Here is an 18,114-nt window from a genome sequence, read left to right on the forward strand (position 1 = left end):
TTATGCTTAACAAGTTCATCAGTAACACCTGAACCCATAGAACATTACAGCACTGAAAAACAGGCCATTCGACCCTTCCAGTCTGTGCTGACCAATAAAACTAGTTAGACCCACTGTCCTACTCTCATTCCATAACCCTCCAGACCACTCCTATCCATGTATTTATCCAGTTTATTTTTAAAACTCCAGATTGAATCTGCATTTACTACACCAGATGGCACTCCTACCACTCTGTGAAAAACTTTCCTCTCGTGTTCCCCCTATACCTCTCCCGTTTCAGCCTAAAGCTATGACCTCTCGAATTTATCTCCCCCAATCTAAGTGGAAACATCCTACTCACATCTACTCTGTCCATACCCTTCATAATCTTATAAACCTCAGTTAAGGCTCTCCTCATTCTTCTTCATTCCAATTTAATCTGTTAAATTTTTCCCAGTAACTCAACTCCTGAAGACCCGGCAACATCTTAGAAAATCTTCTTTGCACTCTTTCAATCTTATTGCTATATTTCCTGCTGCTGGGTGACCAGAACTGCACACAATAGTTTAAGTGTGGCATCACAAATGACTTAAATAACTTCAACATAACATCCCAACTTCTATACTAATACTTTGATGCCATAAGCTTTCTTTACAACCCTGTCCACATGTGACATCACCTTCAGGGAACAATGTATATGTATTCCCAGATCTCTTTGCTTCTCCACATTCCTCAACGACCCACCATTTACTGTGCATGACCTACCCTGATTCGCTCTTCCAAAGTGCAACACCTCACACTTATCTGCATTCAATTCCATCAGCCATTTACTGGCCCAATTTCCCAGCTGGTCCAGATCCCTCTCCAAGCTTTGGAAATCTTCCAAACTATGTCTCCTATCTTGATGTCATCAGCAAACTTGCTGATCCAATTCACCATATAATATCCATATTTTAGGCCATGCATAGCCCAAGCTTCTGCAAAGTGAACCTCCTCCTACCTTATCTTACTCTAATCCTTCCTCTTTCTATTTATTGAAAAAGCTTGGATTATTGTCTTTGAGTGACATCATTAATTACATGCAAAATTAGAAGCAGTTTTTCATTGTCTTCTCACAACCACTAGGACATGGTTGTATACTTCATATCAGTTGGCTTTTATAGCCACCTGAATATTTTGGATTGAATTCAAATTAGGTGAAAAACCATTCAATCAGAGCAAAGGAAAACGATTTTTCTGTATTTTGTGTCATTAAGTTCAATCTTGAATGTGTTCTTCACTCTCTATCTCATGAACATATAGATTTTAGAAAATATTATATTTTTCCACCAACTTTTGGTTTCATTGTTCTGGATTTAAAATCTTGAGTGGCAGATTTGTGTTAGCTTTCTGAACTTCCAAATTTGAAATCTAGATTCACATCCGGCCCTTCTGATGAAACAGAATGAAGATCATTGTCGGACATGTACTCCTCATGAAAGAAATAAGGTTGCTATTCCTTAATTAGATGGTAGAGTTGTAAAAGGGTGCATTCAGCCCATTGTATTCCGTGACTTCCATGAAAGGACTGTCTTAAGAATGTCCATTTCGCTGTACTTTGAAAAAGTCTCCTTAGGATGGCATGGTTAGTGTAGAGGTTAACACAATGCTATTATAGCACCAGCGATTGGGATGGGGTTCAAATCCATTACTGTCTGTAACAAGTTTGTGTGTTCTCCCCATGTCTGCATGGGTTTACCCCGGGGATTTCGGTTCAAAGCGTACTGGGGGTTATAGGTTAATTGAGTGTAATTGGCTGGCACAGGGTCGTGAGCTGAAATAGTCTGTTACTGTGCTGTATATCTAAATTTAAATTTAAAAATAATTTAAATTCTCCTCTTTGGCCACTAGAGCCACAGGACTTAGCAGCAAAATTAGGCCCAATTAGCCCTCAAGTCTGCGCCACATCCAAATCATGGTTGACGTATTTTTCCTCTCAATCCCATTCTCCGTCCTTCTCGCCATGTTATTTTAATGCCTTTATTAATCAAACATAAGCCTCTGCTTTAAATATACCAATGACTGCCTCCACCATCATATATGGTAATGAATTACATAGATTTACAATCTGACAGAAGAAATATCTGTTCATTTCTGTTCTAAAGGGATGTTCATTTATTCTGAGGATGTGCCTCTGGTTGTAGACTAGTGGTTTTCAAACTGCCTCCCTATTTAAGGTGAAATGTGTTTTGGGGGCAGTTTGAAAATCACTGTTCTAGACTTTCTCACTGCTGGAAATACCTTCTTCACATCAACTCTATCTCAAACTTCAAATGCTCAGTTTTGATGATATCCATCCCCCAACCCCCCCCCCCCAGTCCTTCTAAACCCCAGCTAGTACAGGTGCAGAACCATCAAACTGCTCAGATATTGATCTCCAGGATCATTCTCATGCACATCTTCTGGATCTTCTCCAATGCCATCACATTTTTCCTTACATACCAAATATACTCATATAATAATAGAGTTTTGTGGTCCACTTTTTTGCGGTCATATTTGTGGGGGGGGGGGGGGGGTTGACTTTTACATGGATACTACTTTTGACCCTGATAAGTATCTGCATTGTTCAAAGCGTCAGAAGCTTGGATGGCCAGAACCATGGGATATCAACCATGTTAAAGATGCCATATAAAAAGGTGGTAAGACTACGATCGGGGCGTCAGGAGCTCAGGTAGGTGGGCAGCTGAGGGAAGAATCTGTTGTCAGGGCATTGGGAGCTCTGGTGGGCAAGAGGCCCTGGTGCAGATCCATGGTTGGGGTGTTGGGAGCTCCAGTGGGCAGGTGACCAGTGCCTAGGTGAGAGAAGTGGTCAGGGCATCAGGAGCTCTGATGGGTGGGAGGCTGGGATGAGGGTCCACGGTAGGGCCATTGGGAGCTTGATTGGGTGGGCAGATAGGCTTTCAGAAGCTCGGATGGGCAGGTGGTCAGAGCGTTTGGAGCTCGGATAGATGGGCGGCTGAGATGAGGGTTTGTGGTTGGGGTGTCAGGAACTCGGATGGTCAGCGGTTGGGGCCAAAAATAGGGGGGGGGGTCAACTTTTACACAGAATATCCAGAAAATACGCAATATTTGGGCCAAAAAAGTTGGGGTTGACTTTTACATGGGATCAACTATTACATGAGTATATATGGTCTGGAGCCCAAAAATGCTTGCAATATTCCAAATGTAGCCTGATTTCTGATCTCCTATATTTTTAAGAGTTGTTATTGAATCTGCTTCCACATCAGAAAGAGCAACAGATGCCATTTATGTGGCATCTTTAATCCGGTCAATATCCCAAGGTGTTTCAGAAAAGTGTTTTCAAAGTTTTGACGGAGTTGCTTAAGGTAGGTGGCAACAGGTTTTCATGTGGAGCAATCTTGATCCCTTAAGAACAAAAGCTCATATTTCTTCTCCAGCTCTTTTCCAGTTACTTTAAATCTGTATCCTTTGATTTGTGTGATAGTATGTAACATTTTGCAGTATGATGTCTAAGTCCCCAAGGTTTGATTCAACAAATTAATCTCAAGCCATTATCTCCTCTCCTTTAGTATATTTCCTGAGGACTTACATGACCTCTCTCCTTTTTTTTTGTCTTGTATCAAGAGTGTCAGGTAGCACATTTGAAAACCAAGGTCTCTGTGCCTGTCCACCCACAGCTGTAGTTTCCAGCAAGCTGCTAAGACCAGTGGAAGAGTTTCCACTACAGTCATTGTCAGCTCAAACTGGTGCCATGAGGTCAGTCCAGCTGAGAACTTCTGAAATCTAGGATCGTGTCATTCTTTGCCGACTTTAGTTCCATTCCAAGGCATATTTTCTCTATGCTCTTCTCTGAAATGTGAAAGGAACATTGAACGTAGATAGTTACATGTTTTCAAAGAATGTGACTGAAAATAAAATAAAAAGCTTTAAGGTTTATATATTCATGAAAGTGAAATTTGTTCAGTATAAGTTCAGAATAGTATTTTAGTCTTATAAACTGATCATTCTTAATGTAGCTGTATTAGGCATTGAAAGAGTAAGTATCAAGCAACCGGAAAATGCACTTATCCGGCATCTACCAATCCCCATAGGTGCCAGATACCAGAGGTTTTACTGTATTATAAGCCATGACCAATATTCTACTATTATATGATGATATTATATAATATATATTATATGAAGGAGCATGCTGTCATGGTCATGAGCACAGAGGCTGTGTGTGGTCGCAAATTGTCGTTCATCAAGCGATTAGAATCACCTTAAATTGAAGTATTCCAGAACAGTAGTATGGTACATTTAACATAATACCGGTTGGGATATACTTATCACATAGTGCAGTTTATTACTGTCAACAACTGTTTTCTTTTCTGAAAGAATCTTCATTAGTTTGGTTAAATGAGCCTCGCTGGAGCACAGGAGCATTATCAAAGTTTGGCGTCCAGACATGGGAAGCAATCAGAAGAGTATGGGCAAAGAAGCCAAAGTTTAATAGGAGGAGGGAAGGCTAAAAAGCCAGAAAGGTTGAGAGAGGGAATTCCTGAGCTTAAGGACTAGGCAGCTGAAGGCTATCAATGAGGGGACAATAGTCATCAGCGAATGCCAAAACTGCAGAAATATATGGTGTTGAAAGAGATTACAGAGGTTGGGAGGACTGAGATCATACAAAGCAATGGAAAGAAAAAATGATAGTTCCAATGATGGATGGTGGAATACTGATGAGTGAATGAAATTCGAAAACAGTTAACCAAAGTCTGTCTGGTTGCAGTGAACTGGGATTCACTGGTAGTGTGTGTTGATGGCTGGCTCCGTCCCCACCTGCTCACATATAACCCTGGTTTCCTGCCTAAACCCAGAGCCCTTCCAAAGACTACAATGGGTGCATATACAGTTATACCCAAGGGGAGTGTCCTTAACAGTAGAGATAATGCACAGCCAATGTTAGTACAGCAAGGCTCGCCAGAGGGGAGACAGGCAGCTTGGCAGAGATTCACCACAGAGACCCTACCCATGGTTAAAAGCTAATAAAAGCATTTATTCTCCCTCCAGTCATGGGAGCTTTTATTCGTGCTTCACTGGTATAAAAACAGAAAATGTTGGAAATGATCTGCAGGCAGACTGTTTATGTGGGGAAAGAAACAGTGAATATTTCATGTCAACAATCTTTCATCAGAGGTTGCTTTAGACTTCATTAGTTGCATGTGATGTGAAGTCTTCTGCTCTGATGTAATAATGCATTTCAGACATAGATAGAGCTAATGTCAGCAGTTGCAGGTTGAAAAGAGTGAAACACGAAAGTCTGCAGATGCAGATAGTAAATACACAAGGCTGGCGAAACTCAGCAGGTCACACAGTGAACTTTATATAGCAAAGATAAAGATACATAACCAACATTTCGGCCTTGAGCCCTTAATCAAGGTGTGAGCAAAAAATAGTTAGGCACCTGTGGTGGTACACCATCGGCCTACTGCAGGGGGCAACCTCTGTACCTGCAGGAGAGTATGGGGGACAGGACAACACCTGGCCGGCTGTCAATCAGCTGACCTGAATAGATCAAGCCCCACCCAGTCGGGTGTCAATCACCCTCCGGGATATAAGCCTGAGCCGGCCCTCCAAAGACTCCCTCATAGTTTACAGCAGTACTGCCAGCCCTGCTCTGTGGACGTCTTTGCCGATTAAAGCCTGTTGAACAGTTTTCACCTTGTGTGTGTCTGATTCTGGCTAACAGCGCACCACAGCACTTGAGAAAAATGGTGGGAGGGAAGGACATGGGAGGAGCATAGGCCCACAGGCAAGAGGTAATATGTGGATAAGGGAGGGAGGGCACAAGAGAAAACAGAGGGGGGGTATAGCTCCGTGAATGGAGAGGGAAGCAGGTAGAGATCTAGAGGAGAGGAGACAAGGATAGTGTTAGGAATTAAAGTACCTTTAAAGAAATTGCTCGAGACAAAAATTGAGAACAAAGAACATTTATTACTACAACAATGCAAAGTTGGGTGCTTCCCCTTACCCTGGGAATACACACACACACTGGGGCTCACCCAACTTTTATACAGTTGATTTCAGTGTAGGAATACCCTCCCCCTTACATTCTTCTGCCTCCTGCTGGAGAGGTTTGGCATTAGGCAATCCTGCCTGCCTAGGTGCAGAAGGGTAGGTCATAGGAGGGGAAGGAAAGATAGGAGCTGGCATAGGAGGAACATAGGGTGGAGGGAGGGAATGTAACACATCCCAACCCTGTGATTCAGGGACAAGAGGTTCCTCCTCTCTCTTATCCCTGGATTCTTTCTCATTCAAAACCAGCTGTTCAATGGATCCCTTGAGCCAGCAGGCTGCATATTCCCTGCTCTCAACATTGTCTTTCTGGTTTTGATAGAGCCATAGGTTCAAAGCTTTACACATCCATTCATCCTCGGATCCGAATTTTGGCCAGTACACGGAGCTCCCTTTAACCGGGTATTTAACCCATTCAATACAACAATACCTGACCATCGTCAGTTTGTCTTTACCACGGGTCTTTCCTGTGCCCCACTCAGATAACATCAACCCAAGCGGGCTGTACGTAGCTATCTGGTGGTCACGTCCTGTGTCAGGACTCTCTTCTTTACTGCCCGTTATTCCCATGCTTAGAAACAAGTAAAATACCTGACCGTCGTCAGTTTCTCTTTACCACGGGTCTTTCCTGTGCCCCACTCAGATAACATCAACCCAAGCGGGCTGTACGTAGCTATCTGGTGGTCACGTCCTGTGTCAGGACTCTCTTCTTTACTGCCCGTTATTCCCATGCTTAGAAACAAGTAAAATACCTGACCGTCGTCAGTTTCTCTTTACCACGGGTCTTTCCTGTGCCCCACTCAGATAACATCAACCCAAGCGGGCTGTACGTAGCTATCTGGTGGTCACGTCCTGTGTCAGGACTCTCATCTCTACTGCCCGCTATTCCCATGCTTAGGAACAAGTAAAATACTCTTACCGAGTTCTGGCAGTACTGCTCTAGTGCGCGTCCTTCCGCCGTTTGTTCTCAATGCCTCTTCTCGGATATCACTCGCTTCTTCCACTGACCAGCCACCCGTCGCCCGTGAGTCCAGCTGAATCAGCCGGGGTGCACCTACTCTCGTCGTCGGGGTACTCTGTCAGTGGAGGGAGTGTGATCCCGGACGAGCCCCCATTTGTTAGGAATTAAAGTACCTTTAAAGAAATTGCTCGAGACAAAAATTGAGAACAAAGAACATTTATTACTACAACAATGCAAAGTTGGGTGCTTCCCCTTACCCTGGGAATACACACACACACTGGGGCTCACCCAACTTTTATACAGTTGATTTCAGTGTAGGAATACCCTCCCCCTTACATTCTTCTGCCTCCTGCTGGAGAGGTTTGGCATTAGGCAATCCTGCCTGCCTACGTGCAATTTCAGTATACTTGGAGAACCAGGGGGGGGGTATCCTGTCGGTGTCCCTTCATGTCATTGTCCTTATTCACACCTTCCTGATTCTCGGGGCTACAGTCTCTTGATATGCAGAGTTGACTCATTCTATCTAGGGTTGGCTAATTTCATATGTATAAATCTGTGTATGGTTAGCTAATTAGAAATGTATGACTTGGTACTTCTGTCCAGGGCTAGGAGACCCTTATCTGATCCAGACTACCTCAACTTCCTACATTCTATTGTACCTTACCATTCCTTATCTTAGTCCTATGGTCTTGTCACAAAGACTAGAAGATTCTTATGTTAATCGTGCTGACTCTGCTTTCCTGCATCCTAAGCCCCAAGCTTATCCTGTTTGAACTGGTTACAGCCATTTTACTGATGAACTTTAGTTTCTTCCATGTTCATAATTTTAGGTCAATTTTCCCATCTCTCACAATAGGGAAGAGAGGGAGAATAAGAAGTGGTCTAGCAGAAACTGGAGAAGTTGATGTTAATGTCATCCAGATGGAGAGTGCCCAGACGTAATTTACAGGTGGCCCTGGTTTGGCAGTGCATGAAGTCATAGACTGTTATGCTGGCGCGAAGTTGGGCGCAAATTTAAAATGGTTGGCCACTGGGAGATCACTGTCATTGATGCGGACAAAGTGAAGGTGCTCGGCAAAGCGATCTTCCAGTCTGCATCCAGACTCTCTGATGTAGAGAAGGCCATAATGTGAGCACTGGATGCAGTAGATGACTCCCTCAGATTCACAAGCAGTGTTTCTTCACTTGAAAGGATTGCTTAGGGTCCTGAATGTTGGTGAGGGAGGGGGCATGGGCACAAGAGTGGCACTTCCTGCTATCACGGGTAGGTGACAAGGCAGGTTGAAAAATGTTCTTTGCATAATAACGTGAAAAATAGTTGAGAGTGATTAAACACGCACCATTCTGTGAAAAGTGACGGAATGCAAAGTATGTAGATTAGAGCTTGAGAGTAGACAGAACTAGCTAGTGGGCCCCTTCTTATCTCGAGCCCCAAGGATGCAAGGATCTGGTTCAGGCTGGTACAGTGACCTAAGGTAGTCTATAGCTAGTACTGCCCTTGCTTAATAGAGACATGAATATTAACTTAGACACCCCTAAGGAGGGAATGAACCAATTAACATAACATGCGATGTATGAAGAGGGAGGAACTGAGTGATACCTGGATTGGTGGAAGAGAGAAGGAGAATGTTGTAATGTATTGGGATTCTGATTGGAAGAAGGTAAATGAAGGTGGTGGGGTGATGTTGAGTGCGGGAATGTACAAAGAGTGATGGTTCTGAACCTCTGGTGTGTCTCCAGACCAGGGACACCCGACTCTCCAGACTCAAAATAAAGCTGAACCTGTTCTCCAAGACTTTGTCTCCAGAGTAGTGATCGTGAACACTTTATATTTTCACAAACTGATGACTCCATAGACCTCAGCAACGCTGTCCATTCTCTAGATGCTGGCTTTGTAGAAGCTGGACTAGGTAGTGTAGACTTGATAATATGAAATGGACTCATACTGCATATATGCATTTAATAGTCAAATTTTGTGGACAAATTTTAGGCTAAAATTGAAGGGGTCAATTATTATACTCACTACTTATGACTACTGCGTCGTTCAAGGTGTTGGAAGCTTGGATAGGCGGGAAGCCGGAGCTTCAGGGAGAGTCCGTGGTCGGGGTGCCGTGAGCTTGGATGGGCAGGCGGCTGGGGCCAAAAATAAGGGGGGGGGGGTCAACTTTTACACGGCATCAACTATTACAGTACCTTGTTCTTCAGTCAATGATGTACATGAAGTGTTCCTCGGTGACTGTTAATTACTCTCCTCCTCTCTCTCTTCTGGCAGCTTCACCCAACCTCTGGGATCGCTCCCAATCATGCTCGATAGACTAGGCGATTGAATGTGAATCAGCATTGGTCCAAAGAAGGAAACCCTCTCCCACTGCAGTCAATGTGAATTCTCAAGAGTGCTGGAAGAGCAGTCAGAATAACAAGCCCAATAACTAAACATAGTGCTTTTAGGAGGACCATTTACCTACATTCGAGGTGTGAGACAAATACCTGGAGAGTAAACGAGAGCAAAGTCCAAAAGAGAACCTAATTACGTTTATTTTTGACATTGAATGCTGTCTGTGCATGCTCCTCAAATGAATGCTCTACCTCAAGGGAAGCACAGGTAGCATAGTAGTTTGAGGAATGCTGTTCGAGCACCAGTGATTGGAAATGGGGTTCAAATCCAGCACTGTTTGTAAAGAGTTTGTATGTTCCCTCTATGTCTGCATGGATTTCGTCTGGATGCTCCAGGTGCACCCACCTGTCAAACCATATGGGGGTTGTAGGTCAATTGGGCTGCACTGGCTCATGGACTGAAAGGACCCGTTACAATGCTGATGGTCTAAATTTAAAAAAAAAGATAAATGGCACAACGGTACAAAATGAAAGAGTTGGATAATTTGGCCTCATCTGTGATGAATTATTTCATATTTTTATTGCATATAGTTATGTTTTTGAAGACGATAGATTGTGGGGGTAGTGTAGGGTATAAACAAACACAAACACTTCACAAAACTGATCTCATTTTAAATGCAATAGCTCTGCTCAAACCAGACACTCCGGGCCCAATCCCCTTGTAAAAACAATGGAAACTGCTTTGCTGAAGGTTTTCACAAGGAGGTGTAAACAGAAGAATCCAAGCTCAATAAACTTCAAATGGATTGTTGTTTTGAAAGCAACAGATGAATGAGCTCAAGCTTGGGTCCAGTGCCTCAATCTGCCTGGTTGCAGTTTGCTGTTCGAAGAAAGTCATGTGATTTTGCAAGCAGAGAGAGAAAAGAGACCAAACAGGGTTTCAGAGAGAGAGAGAGAAAACTGGTTTCTGCGTCATGGCAGGCTGGCAGCTTGTTGAAACCCAATTTTGAAGATGGGTTGTGAGTTCTGAGTTCAGCCTGTTGAAACCCCTTGAGGTCCAAGAGGAAATGGCTGGCTGAAGTGTTTCAAAAGGAACTCTTCGATGACCTGCAGAAGAAGAGGTTGTCACTTGGAAAACGCTGATGGGGCAGGTTTCTTAGGCAAGACACTGAAGTGGCTGATTGGAGGGAATTAGTTTGTGTGTCCAACAAGCAACAAATCTCTCTCTGAAACCAACAAGAACCTTCCTGAGTGGTAACCATTTACCTTTACGTGCCAAAGCTTGGTGAAAATTCATAAATGTTAAATTCTGTGCACAATATAAGAATTGCCTGATACTGGTGAACTTGGAGGAGTGAGATTAGTCTGTGAATCAAAGAACTTTTCTGAACTTATACAAATTACATACACGTGCGCTTAGAATTAGAATTAGAAGTTAATAGTAATAAGTTAAAGTTTGATCCTGTTTTTATGTTTAAATAAAATTAAAAATGACTTTTATTTAAGTAGTTATTTGTCTCTGTGAATTTCTATTGTGCTGGGATTTGGGGTTCTTTGGGCCTGTAACACATCTCACTCTGTGATTTCATAGCCTGACAAACACATGCAGAAGCCATTCTGGAGTTTTAAAAGTCCCTGGAGTGGTTGAAAATAGAGCATTGAAATTAACCACTGGGCTCAATGTTTTCCTGATGATGAATGAAGTTCACTAATGTTGAGAAGTACATACAGTACAACTCCGATTAGCCGAAATGGCCAGGATTTGGCCTATGTCAGATAAATGTTTTTTTTTAAAAACAGCCCAGTAGCAACAGCAAATCACTTGTAACAGTGTTTAAACAAAAACAAGCAACAAGGGAAGGCTTTTTAAGCATTAAAATAATGATTCATTCTCACCAAAAAAATGGTGGCCGCTGCCAATCACCATCACCTCCCCACCAATGTCCCCGCTGTTGCCGGAAGCCCGACCTCCCCACTGCTGCCAGGAGCCCAAGGTTCCCACTCCTGCCGCGAGGCCACTCTCCTTGATGACACCGGGATAAGGGATTTTTCCATCTGCTTGTGGCTGGGAGACAGTGGCATACAGTTTGAGAGGGAGAGTTGGAGAGAAAAGTCAATAGGGGAAAGTAAAGAAGAAATGGAAAGAGAGAGGGGAGGAGGTTACCTGAAACAAGGACAATCAGTGTTCTAATTTCATGGCAAATGATTGTTTTTCAAATTTGTGAGGTCAGTGTGCTCTAAATAAAATTTGGATAAATGAGGATTTCTGATTTGTTTTTGATATTCTCATTTATCTGAAATTTTAAAAAATATTAGAATTATACTGTAATTGGTTTGTTTAAGCAACCTGGGAAACTGCACTAATCCAATGTGCATAGATTTCCCTATTTTGTGAATATGGCTATTTCCAGTTGAATGTGTTAACAAAAGATGTATATTAAAAAGAAAGGCTTTGATTTATATCACATCTTCCACATAATCTCAAAGAATTTAGCAGACATTAAGAACATTTTTGAGATGCATTAGTGTTTTCATTGTTTGAAATGCAGTAGTGAATTTCATACAGTTTGGCTCTGGACCAACCATTCTCAATGGGGGCCCTCTATCCCCTCTGGGGGCCACAGCACATTTATGTAAAAGTCTTGTTTTCTTTTCATCTCACATAACATAATTTTTTTTTAATTTATGTAATCAGTAGGAGAGAAGCATGGAAGAAACCAAAACCAGACTGCTTTACTGAGAAGGGGGCCAATAAACTTTGAGCAGAGTCTTAAGGAGGCCTTAGCCAAAAAAAGGTTGAGATGCCTGCCCTCCAGGCACCAATGTGAGAACACGAAGTTTAAATGAAATGAGATTGATCTGAAACATTACATCTGATTTTCCCACCACAGATACTGACTGCTCAGTATTACCAACATTTTTAATTTCAGATTTATAGCATCGGTTGTATTTTACCTTTTATAGTAATGTTCCATTGACCAGATAATCTGTGCATATGGTGTTGTTTGAGGAAGAGGCAATGACCTGAATATCAAAGGTACTCATCCCTTCAAAGGATGCCAAGGGATTTTTTTTATAAATACGTAAGAGATCAGGCAAGACCTTGAGATAATGTCTAATCCAAAAGAACAAGCACTTAGTAAAATGCATGCCTTGAATCCCAGTCAAGATTTCTGTGCTGAACTGTCTGGAACCTCCTTCTGACTTCTTCCTACTGAGACGCAAAAGGAACAATTCTTAGGAAGTTTGTTGCTTCCTTGGAATACTTGCTACATCACAGATCAACAGCAATGGAAATTCACTAAGGCAGGGTTATATTTTCTTTTTAAAGCACTATATTTATTAGTAACTAAACTGTGTGTGTGAGAGTGAGTGTGTGTCTGTCTGTAAGTTTGTGCTTTCGTACCAATGGTTGTCACAACTCCCTTTTTCCTTGCGTAGGGAAAATTAAATGCATGACTTCCACAATGCTTCCAAAACCCACATACAGGATCAATCAAAGTGACCTTTCCTTTGGTCACAGTGGGATCAGTAGTTCTCCTGACACAGTGAATCACCCAAATTGTCCATTATCACACAGACCCATTCCTGCACAGTGTTCATTGAGATGGCTGCTGGTCATAAAATACTGTTATTTCAGTGTTCTGCACATAGGACTCTCTCACCACCTGTGTCCTTGGAAAAAGCACCAATAATGTGTCTCTCCTCTCCAAAGTAGTAAAGTTGGTACAGCCTGTACTACCTGATGCCACCCAGTCTCTCCAAAGGTATGAATGGTTGCAGCCTGAACTAGCCCTTAAAGTGATACTCACACTAAATGAAACAGGAGTTTGTAATATAAGCCATATACCTATTGCATTTCCCTTTATTTTGCAGCATAAGGATCAGTTACCTCTACATTTTGCTGCTAATCGACCCAGTGGTGCTCTTAATATAGCACAGATGCTGCTGAAGTCCTCAAACAAAGATGCTCGATTGATGCCAGATAAGGTATGTGTTATCTTTAGTGGCTGTAAATAAGTTGAAATATATAGTAAATGCTGACCCTCCACTGACCTGCCTTTCCCCATATCCCTTAATTCCCCTACTATGCAAAAATCTATCCAACCTTGTCTTAAATAAATTTATTGAGGAAGCTTCCACTGCATCAATGCGTAGCAAATTTCATAGATTCACCACCCTCTGAGAAAAGCAGTTCCTCCTCATCCATGTCCTAAATCTACTACCCTGAATCTTGAGCTTATGTCCCCTAGTTCTGGTCTCCCCCCATCAATGGAAGCAATGTACTTATCTTTATCTTATTAGTGCCTTTCATAATTAAATATGATCCCCTCTCATTCTTCTAAATTCCAGTGAGTAGAGTCCCAGATGACTCAATCTCTCCCCATAGGCTAACCTTCTCATCTCTGGAATCAATCTGATGAACCTCCTTTGCATCACCTCCAAAGCCAGTCCATCCTTCCCTAAGTAAGGAGAGCAGAACAGTGCGCAATACTCCAGATGTGGCCTTACCAGTACCTTGTACAGTTGCAACATAACCTCCATGCTCCTAAATTCAATCCCTCTAGCAATGAAGGGCAACATTTCATTGACCTTTTTGATAGCCTGCACCTGCAAACTAATCTTTTGTGATTAATGCACAAACACTTCCAAGTCATTTTGCAAAGCAGCATGTTGCAATTGCTTGCCATTTAAATAATAATCTGATCTTCCATTTTTCTTTGCTGAATGGATAGCCTCACATTTACCAACATTGTACGCCTTCTGCCAGACCCTTTCCCACTCACTTAACCTATCTATATCCCTCTGCGGACTCTGTATCCTCAGCACAATTTGCTTTTCCCCTCAATTTAGATTTACTACACTCTGTCCTGTCTTCTATATCATTAATGTATATTGTAAACAGTTGCGGGCCCAGCAATGACTCCTGCGGTACCTTGCTCACAACTGATTGCCACCCAGAAAAATACCCCTGTATCCCAACTCTCTGCTTTCTATTCATGCTAATTTATAATCTCCAACTCTATGCATGTATTTTATGTGGCACCTTATCGAACGCCTTCTGGAAATCCAGCTAAACGACTCCCATCTGCTCCCTCTAGCGACCACATTCATTATATCTTCAAAGATCTCTAATAAGCTTATTAAACCAGACCTGCCTTAGCTGAATTCATGCTGCAGCCGCCTACTGGGTCCATTTCACTCCAGATGCCTTGCTACTTTTCTTTAACGATACCTTCAAGCATTTTCCCAACTGAGGATCTTAAACTAATTGGCCTATAGTTCCTTGCCATTTTCACCTACACCTTTTTTCAAAAGAATCTTATTCTTTCAAAAGATGGATGGAAAATTGAACCTCTTTTAAGCATGAGAGTTTATCGTCATATATAGATGCACCAAAATTCTTACTTTAAAAAAAAATATTTTTCACACTATGAACCATGCTGACCAAAATACACACAAACATTTCCCTCTTGAATATACACAGTGTCATTTTCTCCCCTTTCCCCCCCTCCTTTCCCTCACTCCTTCATCCCCCCTCCCCACCCACTCAACGTTCAACATATATGATACAGTAAACCCATTAAACAATGTCATCACACAGTGAAAATAAACAAGAAATTTGTGTCATCTACTTTTACACACTGGGTCAGTTCATTTCGTCTTCTTCTCCTTCTGTCATTTTAGGGGGTGGAGGTCCGCGGTAGGACTTCTCTGTTGTGTTCCATGTACGGTTCCCAAATATGTTCGAATACTGTGACGTTATTTGTTAAATTATATGTTATTTTTTCCAATGGAATACATTTATTCATTTCTATGTACCATTGCTGTATTCTCAGGCTATCTTCTAATTTCCAGGTTGACATTATACATTTTTTTGCTACAGCTAAGGCTATCATAATAAATCTTTTTTGTGCTCCATCCAAATCGAGTCCAAGTTCTTTACTTCTTATATTACTTAGAAGAAAGATCTCTACATTTTTTGGTATGTTGCTTTTTGTGATTTTATTTAATACCTGGTTTAGATCTTCCCAAAACTTTTCCACTTTCTCACATGCCCGAATTGCATGTTCTGTTGTTCCCGTTTCCTTCTTACAGCGAAAACATCTGTCTGATACTGTTGGGTCCCATTTATTTAACTTTTGGGGGTGTGATGTATAGCCTGTGTAACCAATTATATTGTATCATGCGTAACCTCATGTTCATTGTATTTCTCATAGTTCCGGAGCATAGCTTTTCCCATGTTTCATTCTTTATCTTTATGTTAAGATCTTGTTCCCATTTTTGTTTGGGTTTACAGCTTGTTTCCTCATTCTCTTTCTCTGTTTGTATAAATCTTTTAATTATCATTGTGTCTGTAATCACATATTCAAAATTGCTTCCTTCTGGTAACCTCAGCCTGCTTCCCAATTTGTCCTTCAAGTAGGTTTTCAGTTGGTGGTATGCAAACATTGTACCGTGAGTTATACCACATTTGTCCTTTCATTTGTGCAAAAGATAATAATTTATTTCCCGAAAAACAATTTTCTATTCTTTTGATCCCTTTTCTCCCACAAAAGACAGGATTTTAGAGAATTCATTGAGCGACAAATTAAAATGTACTTTGAAATAAATACAGAATCAGTGAAAGATAAATTTGGACCAAAATTCTTACTAGATGCAACCACTACAATAATAGTACAAATTGAATTTGCCAAGACAGGAAAATAAATATTAAACATAAAATGATCAATAAATATTCAGAGTTGTATTCAGTGCAAGAAAAGCAATGTTTCAATGGTGCAGACAGATCTTTTGGTGGCCCCGGAGTAGTTTATAGTGAGGGTTCGGGTCATACAGGGAAGTTCAAGAATCTAATAGCCATTGGGGAAAAAAAATCCGTTTATGAAACCAGAGGTGTTGAATCTCAGGCTTCCGTTCATCGTACTTAAAGGTATTAGTGAGAAGAAATTGTGACCAGATGGTAATGTTGATGACAATAATAATTGTGCAATGAAGTTCTTACTTACTGCAGCTGAACAACTACTTTGTAAAATAAAAAAAACTTCAATAATATTCCTTAAATTAAAAAGATAATAACTACAAAAAAGATAGTTAATAAATATCCATGGTTATTAAAGTGCAAGAAAAAAGAGGTGTTGCTACAACGTAGACAATCCTTTTTGTAGTTTGGAAGCCGTCATGATTGGTTTAACAAGGGGAAGTTCAAGACCCTTGTGAAAAAAACTTGACTTCAGGCTTATGTATCTTCTTCCCAAAATTAGCAATGAGAAGGGGTTGTTCCCAGGGTGATGTGTGCCCTTCCATAATGGTGCTGGCTGAGTTCTTGAGGCAATGCCTCATATAGCCATCTTCAGTGGATAGGAAATCAGACCCTGTGATGGACCTGGCTCAGTTCGCTATGTTCTGCAGCATTCTGGGCACTCGAGTTCCCAAGCCAGCCTGCGATGCAACTAGTCAGAATACTTTCTACAGTTCACCTGTAGAAGTTCCCAAATCTCTGCAGATTTCTTGAAAAGTAGAGGTGATAGTATTCTTTCTTCATCGTTGCCTTAATGTGCTTGCTCCTGGAGAGGCCTTCCTATATGTGGACTTCCCAGGATCTTGAAATACTGACCCTCTCCACCACTGAAACATCAATGCAGTCAGGTGCATGGTCCCTCATCCTCCCCTTCCTAAAATCAATTAGAAGATCCATGGTCTTGATGCTATTGAGCAAAATTATTGTTCTGGAACCACCCAATCAGATTCTCAATCTACATCCTATATTCTGGCTCATCATTTCCAGCTATTTGGCTAACACTGGTGGTGTTTATTTAGAGTGTTTGTTGGAGCCGAACTTGGGTATGCAATTATGGGTGTACAGGGAATGGAGTGTGGGAATGAGCACGCAGCCTTGAAGTCACTATGCATTGATGGTCAGCATGGAGGAAGTGATGTTGCTCATCTGCACTGATTGGGGTCTGCCAATGAGGAAGTCAAGGATCCCGTTTGCAGACAACAGACTGGCTCCTGGATAACTTGGTTTAGAAATGACCTTTCCTGGTATGATGGTCTTGAATACTAAGTTGTAATTAATGAACAACAGCCTGATGTGGGGGTTCTTGTTGTCCAGTTGACCTAAGGCACTGATGGGCCAGCGAAATACCATCAGCTGATAACCTATTGTAATGTTTTGTTTGAGTAACAATAGCTGGAGGTGGACAAAGAGGACAAAAAGCGCTAGATGGAGCCAGGAGGGGTGGTAAGGAGAGGGGGGGGTTAAGGATGGAGACAGCTGTAGGAGGTTATTAAGCAAGGACCTTTGACGGAATCTGATAAGTAAGGAAGGTGATAACGGGAACCATAAGAGATGAGGTGAATGGCCATTGGACTAGATGTGGAAGGAGATCTGGAGAGAGAAATGTTTGATTTGCAGGTGATTGAAACCAGGTCTAGGCAATAAAATTGGATGATGAGGGGACTGAAGGAGGGTATGGGAAGGGGACAAAACTCTGGTCCTACCATTTGTCCCTCATCGGTAAGTGATAATGGGAACCATAAGAAATGAGGTGAATGGCCATTGGACTAGATGTGGAAGGAGATCTGGAGAGAGAAATGTTTGAGTTGTAGGTGATTGAAACCAGGTCTAGGCAATGAAATTGGGTGATGAGGGGACTGAAGGAGGGTATGGGAAGGGGACAAAACTCTGGTCCTACCATTTGTCCCTCATCGGTAAGTGATAATGGGAACCATAAGAAATGAGGTGAATGGCCATTGGACTAGATGTGGAAGGAGATCTGGAGAGA

General features: G+C 41.8%; 1 protein-coding gene and 1 long non-coding RNA gene across 23 annotated transcripts in view; one reads left to right on the forward strand and one right to left on the reverse strand.

Annotated features, from left to right (window-relative positions):
* The window catches only part of trpn1 (transient receptor potential cation channel, subfamily N, member 1), a 269,947-nt gene that overhangs the window by 98,880 nt on the left and 152,953 nt on the right, over positions 1 to 18,114 (forward strand). For 11 of the 22 annotated variants that reach the window (XM_069922289.1, XM_069922277.1, XM_069922278.1 and 8 more), the window contains exon 3: positions 13,202 to 13,315. In XM_069922289.1, coding sequence (XP_069778390.1) covers positions 13,268 to 13,315 — 48 coding nt within the window. In that variant the 5' untranslated portion in view covers positions 13,202 to 13,267. Of the gene's footprint in view, positions 1 to 14; positions 1,468 to 2,590; positions 2,690 to 3,216; positions 3,345 to 3,455; positions 3,736 to 9,263; positions 9,464 to 11,994; positions 12,150 to 13,201; positions 13,316 to 18,114 lie in introns of those variants that run through there. The other 11 variants (XM_069922285.1, XM_069922284.1, XM_069922286.1 and 8 more) reach the window with 8 other exon arrangements.
* Positions 3,414 to 18,114, reverse strand: part of LOC138755760 (uncharacterized) — a 56,020-nt gene continuing 41,319 nt past the window's right edge. The window contains exons 2-3 of the long non-coding RNA XR_011352552.1: positions 9,185 to 9,387; positions 3,414 to 3,828 (exon numbers count right to left, since the gene is read on the reverse strand). This is a non-coding gene — a long non-coding RNA (uncharacterized lncRNA). The remainder of the gene's footprint in view (positions 3,829 to 9,184; positions 9,388 to 18,114) is intronic.

The sequence above is a fragment of the Narcine bancroftii genome, chromosome 2 (genome assembly GCF_036971445.1).
Source record: "Narcine bancroftii isolate sNarBan1 chromosome 2, sNarBan1.hap1, whole genome shotgun sequence".
Taxonomy (NCBI): Eukaryota; Metazoa; Chordata; class Chondrichthyes; order Torpediniformes; family Narcinidae; genus Narcine; species Narcine bancroftii.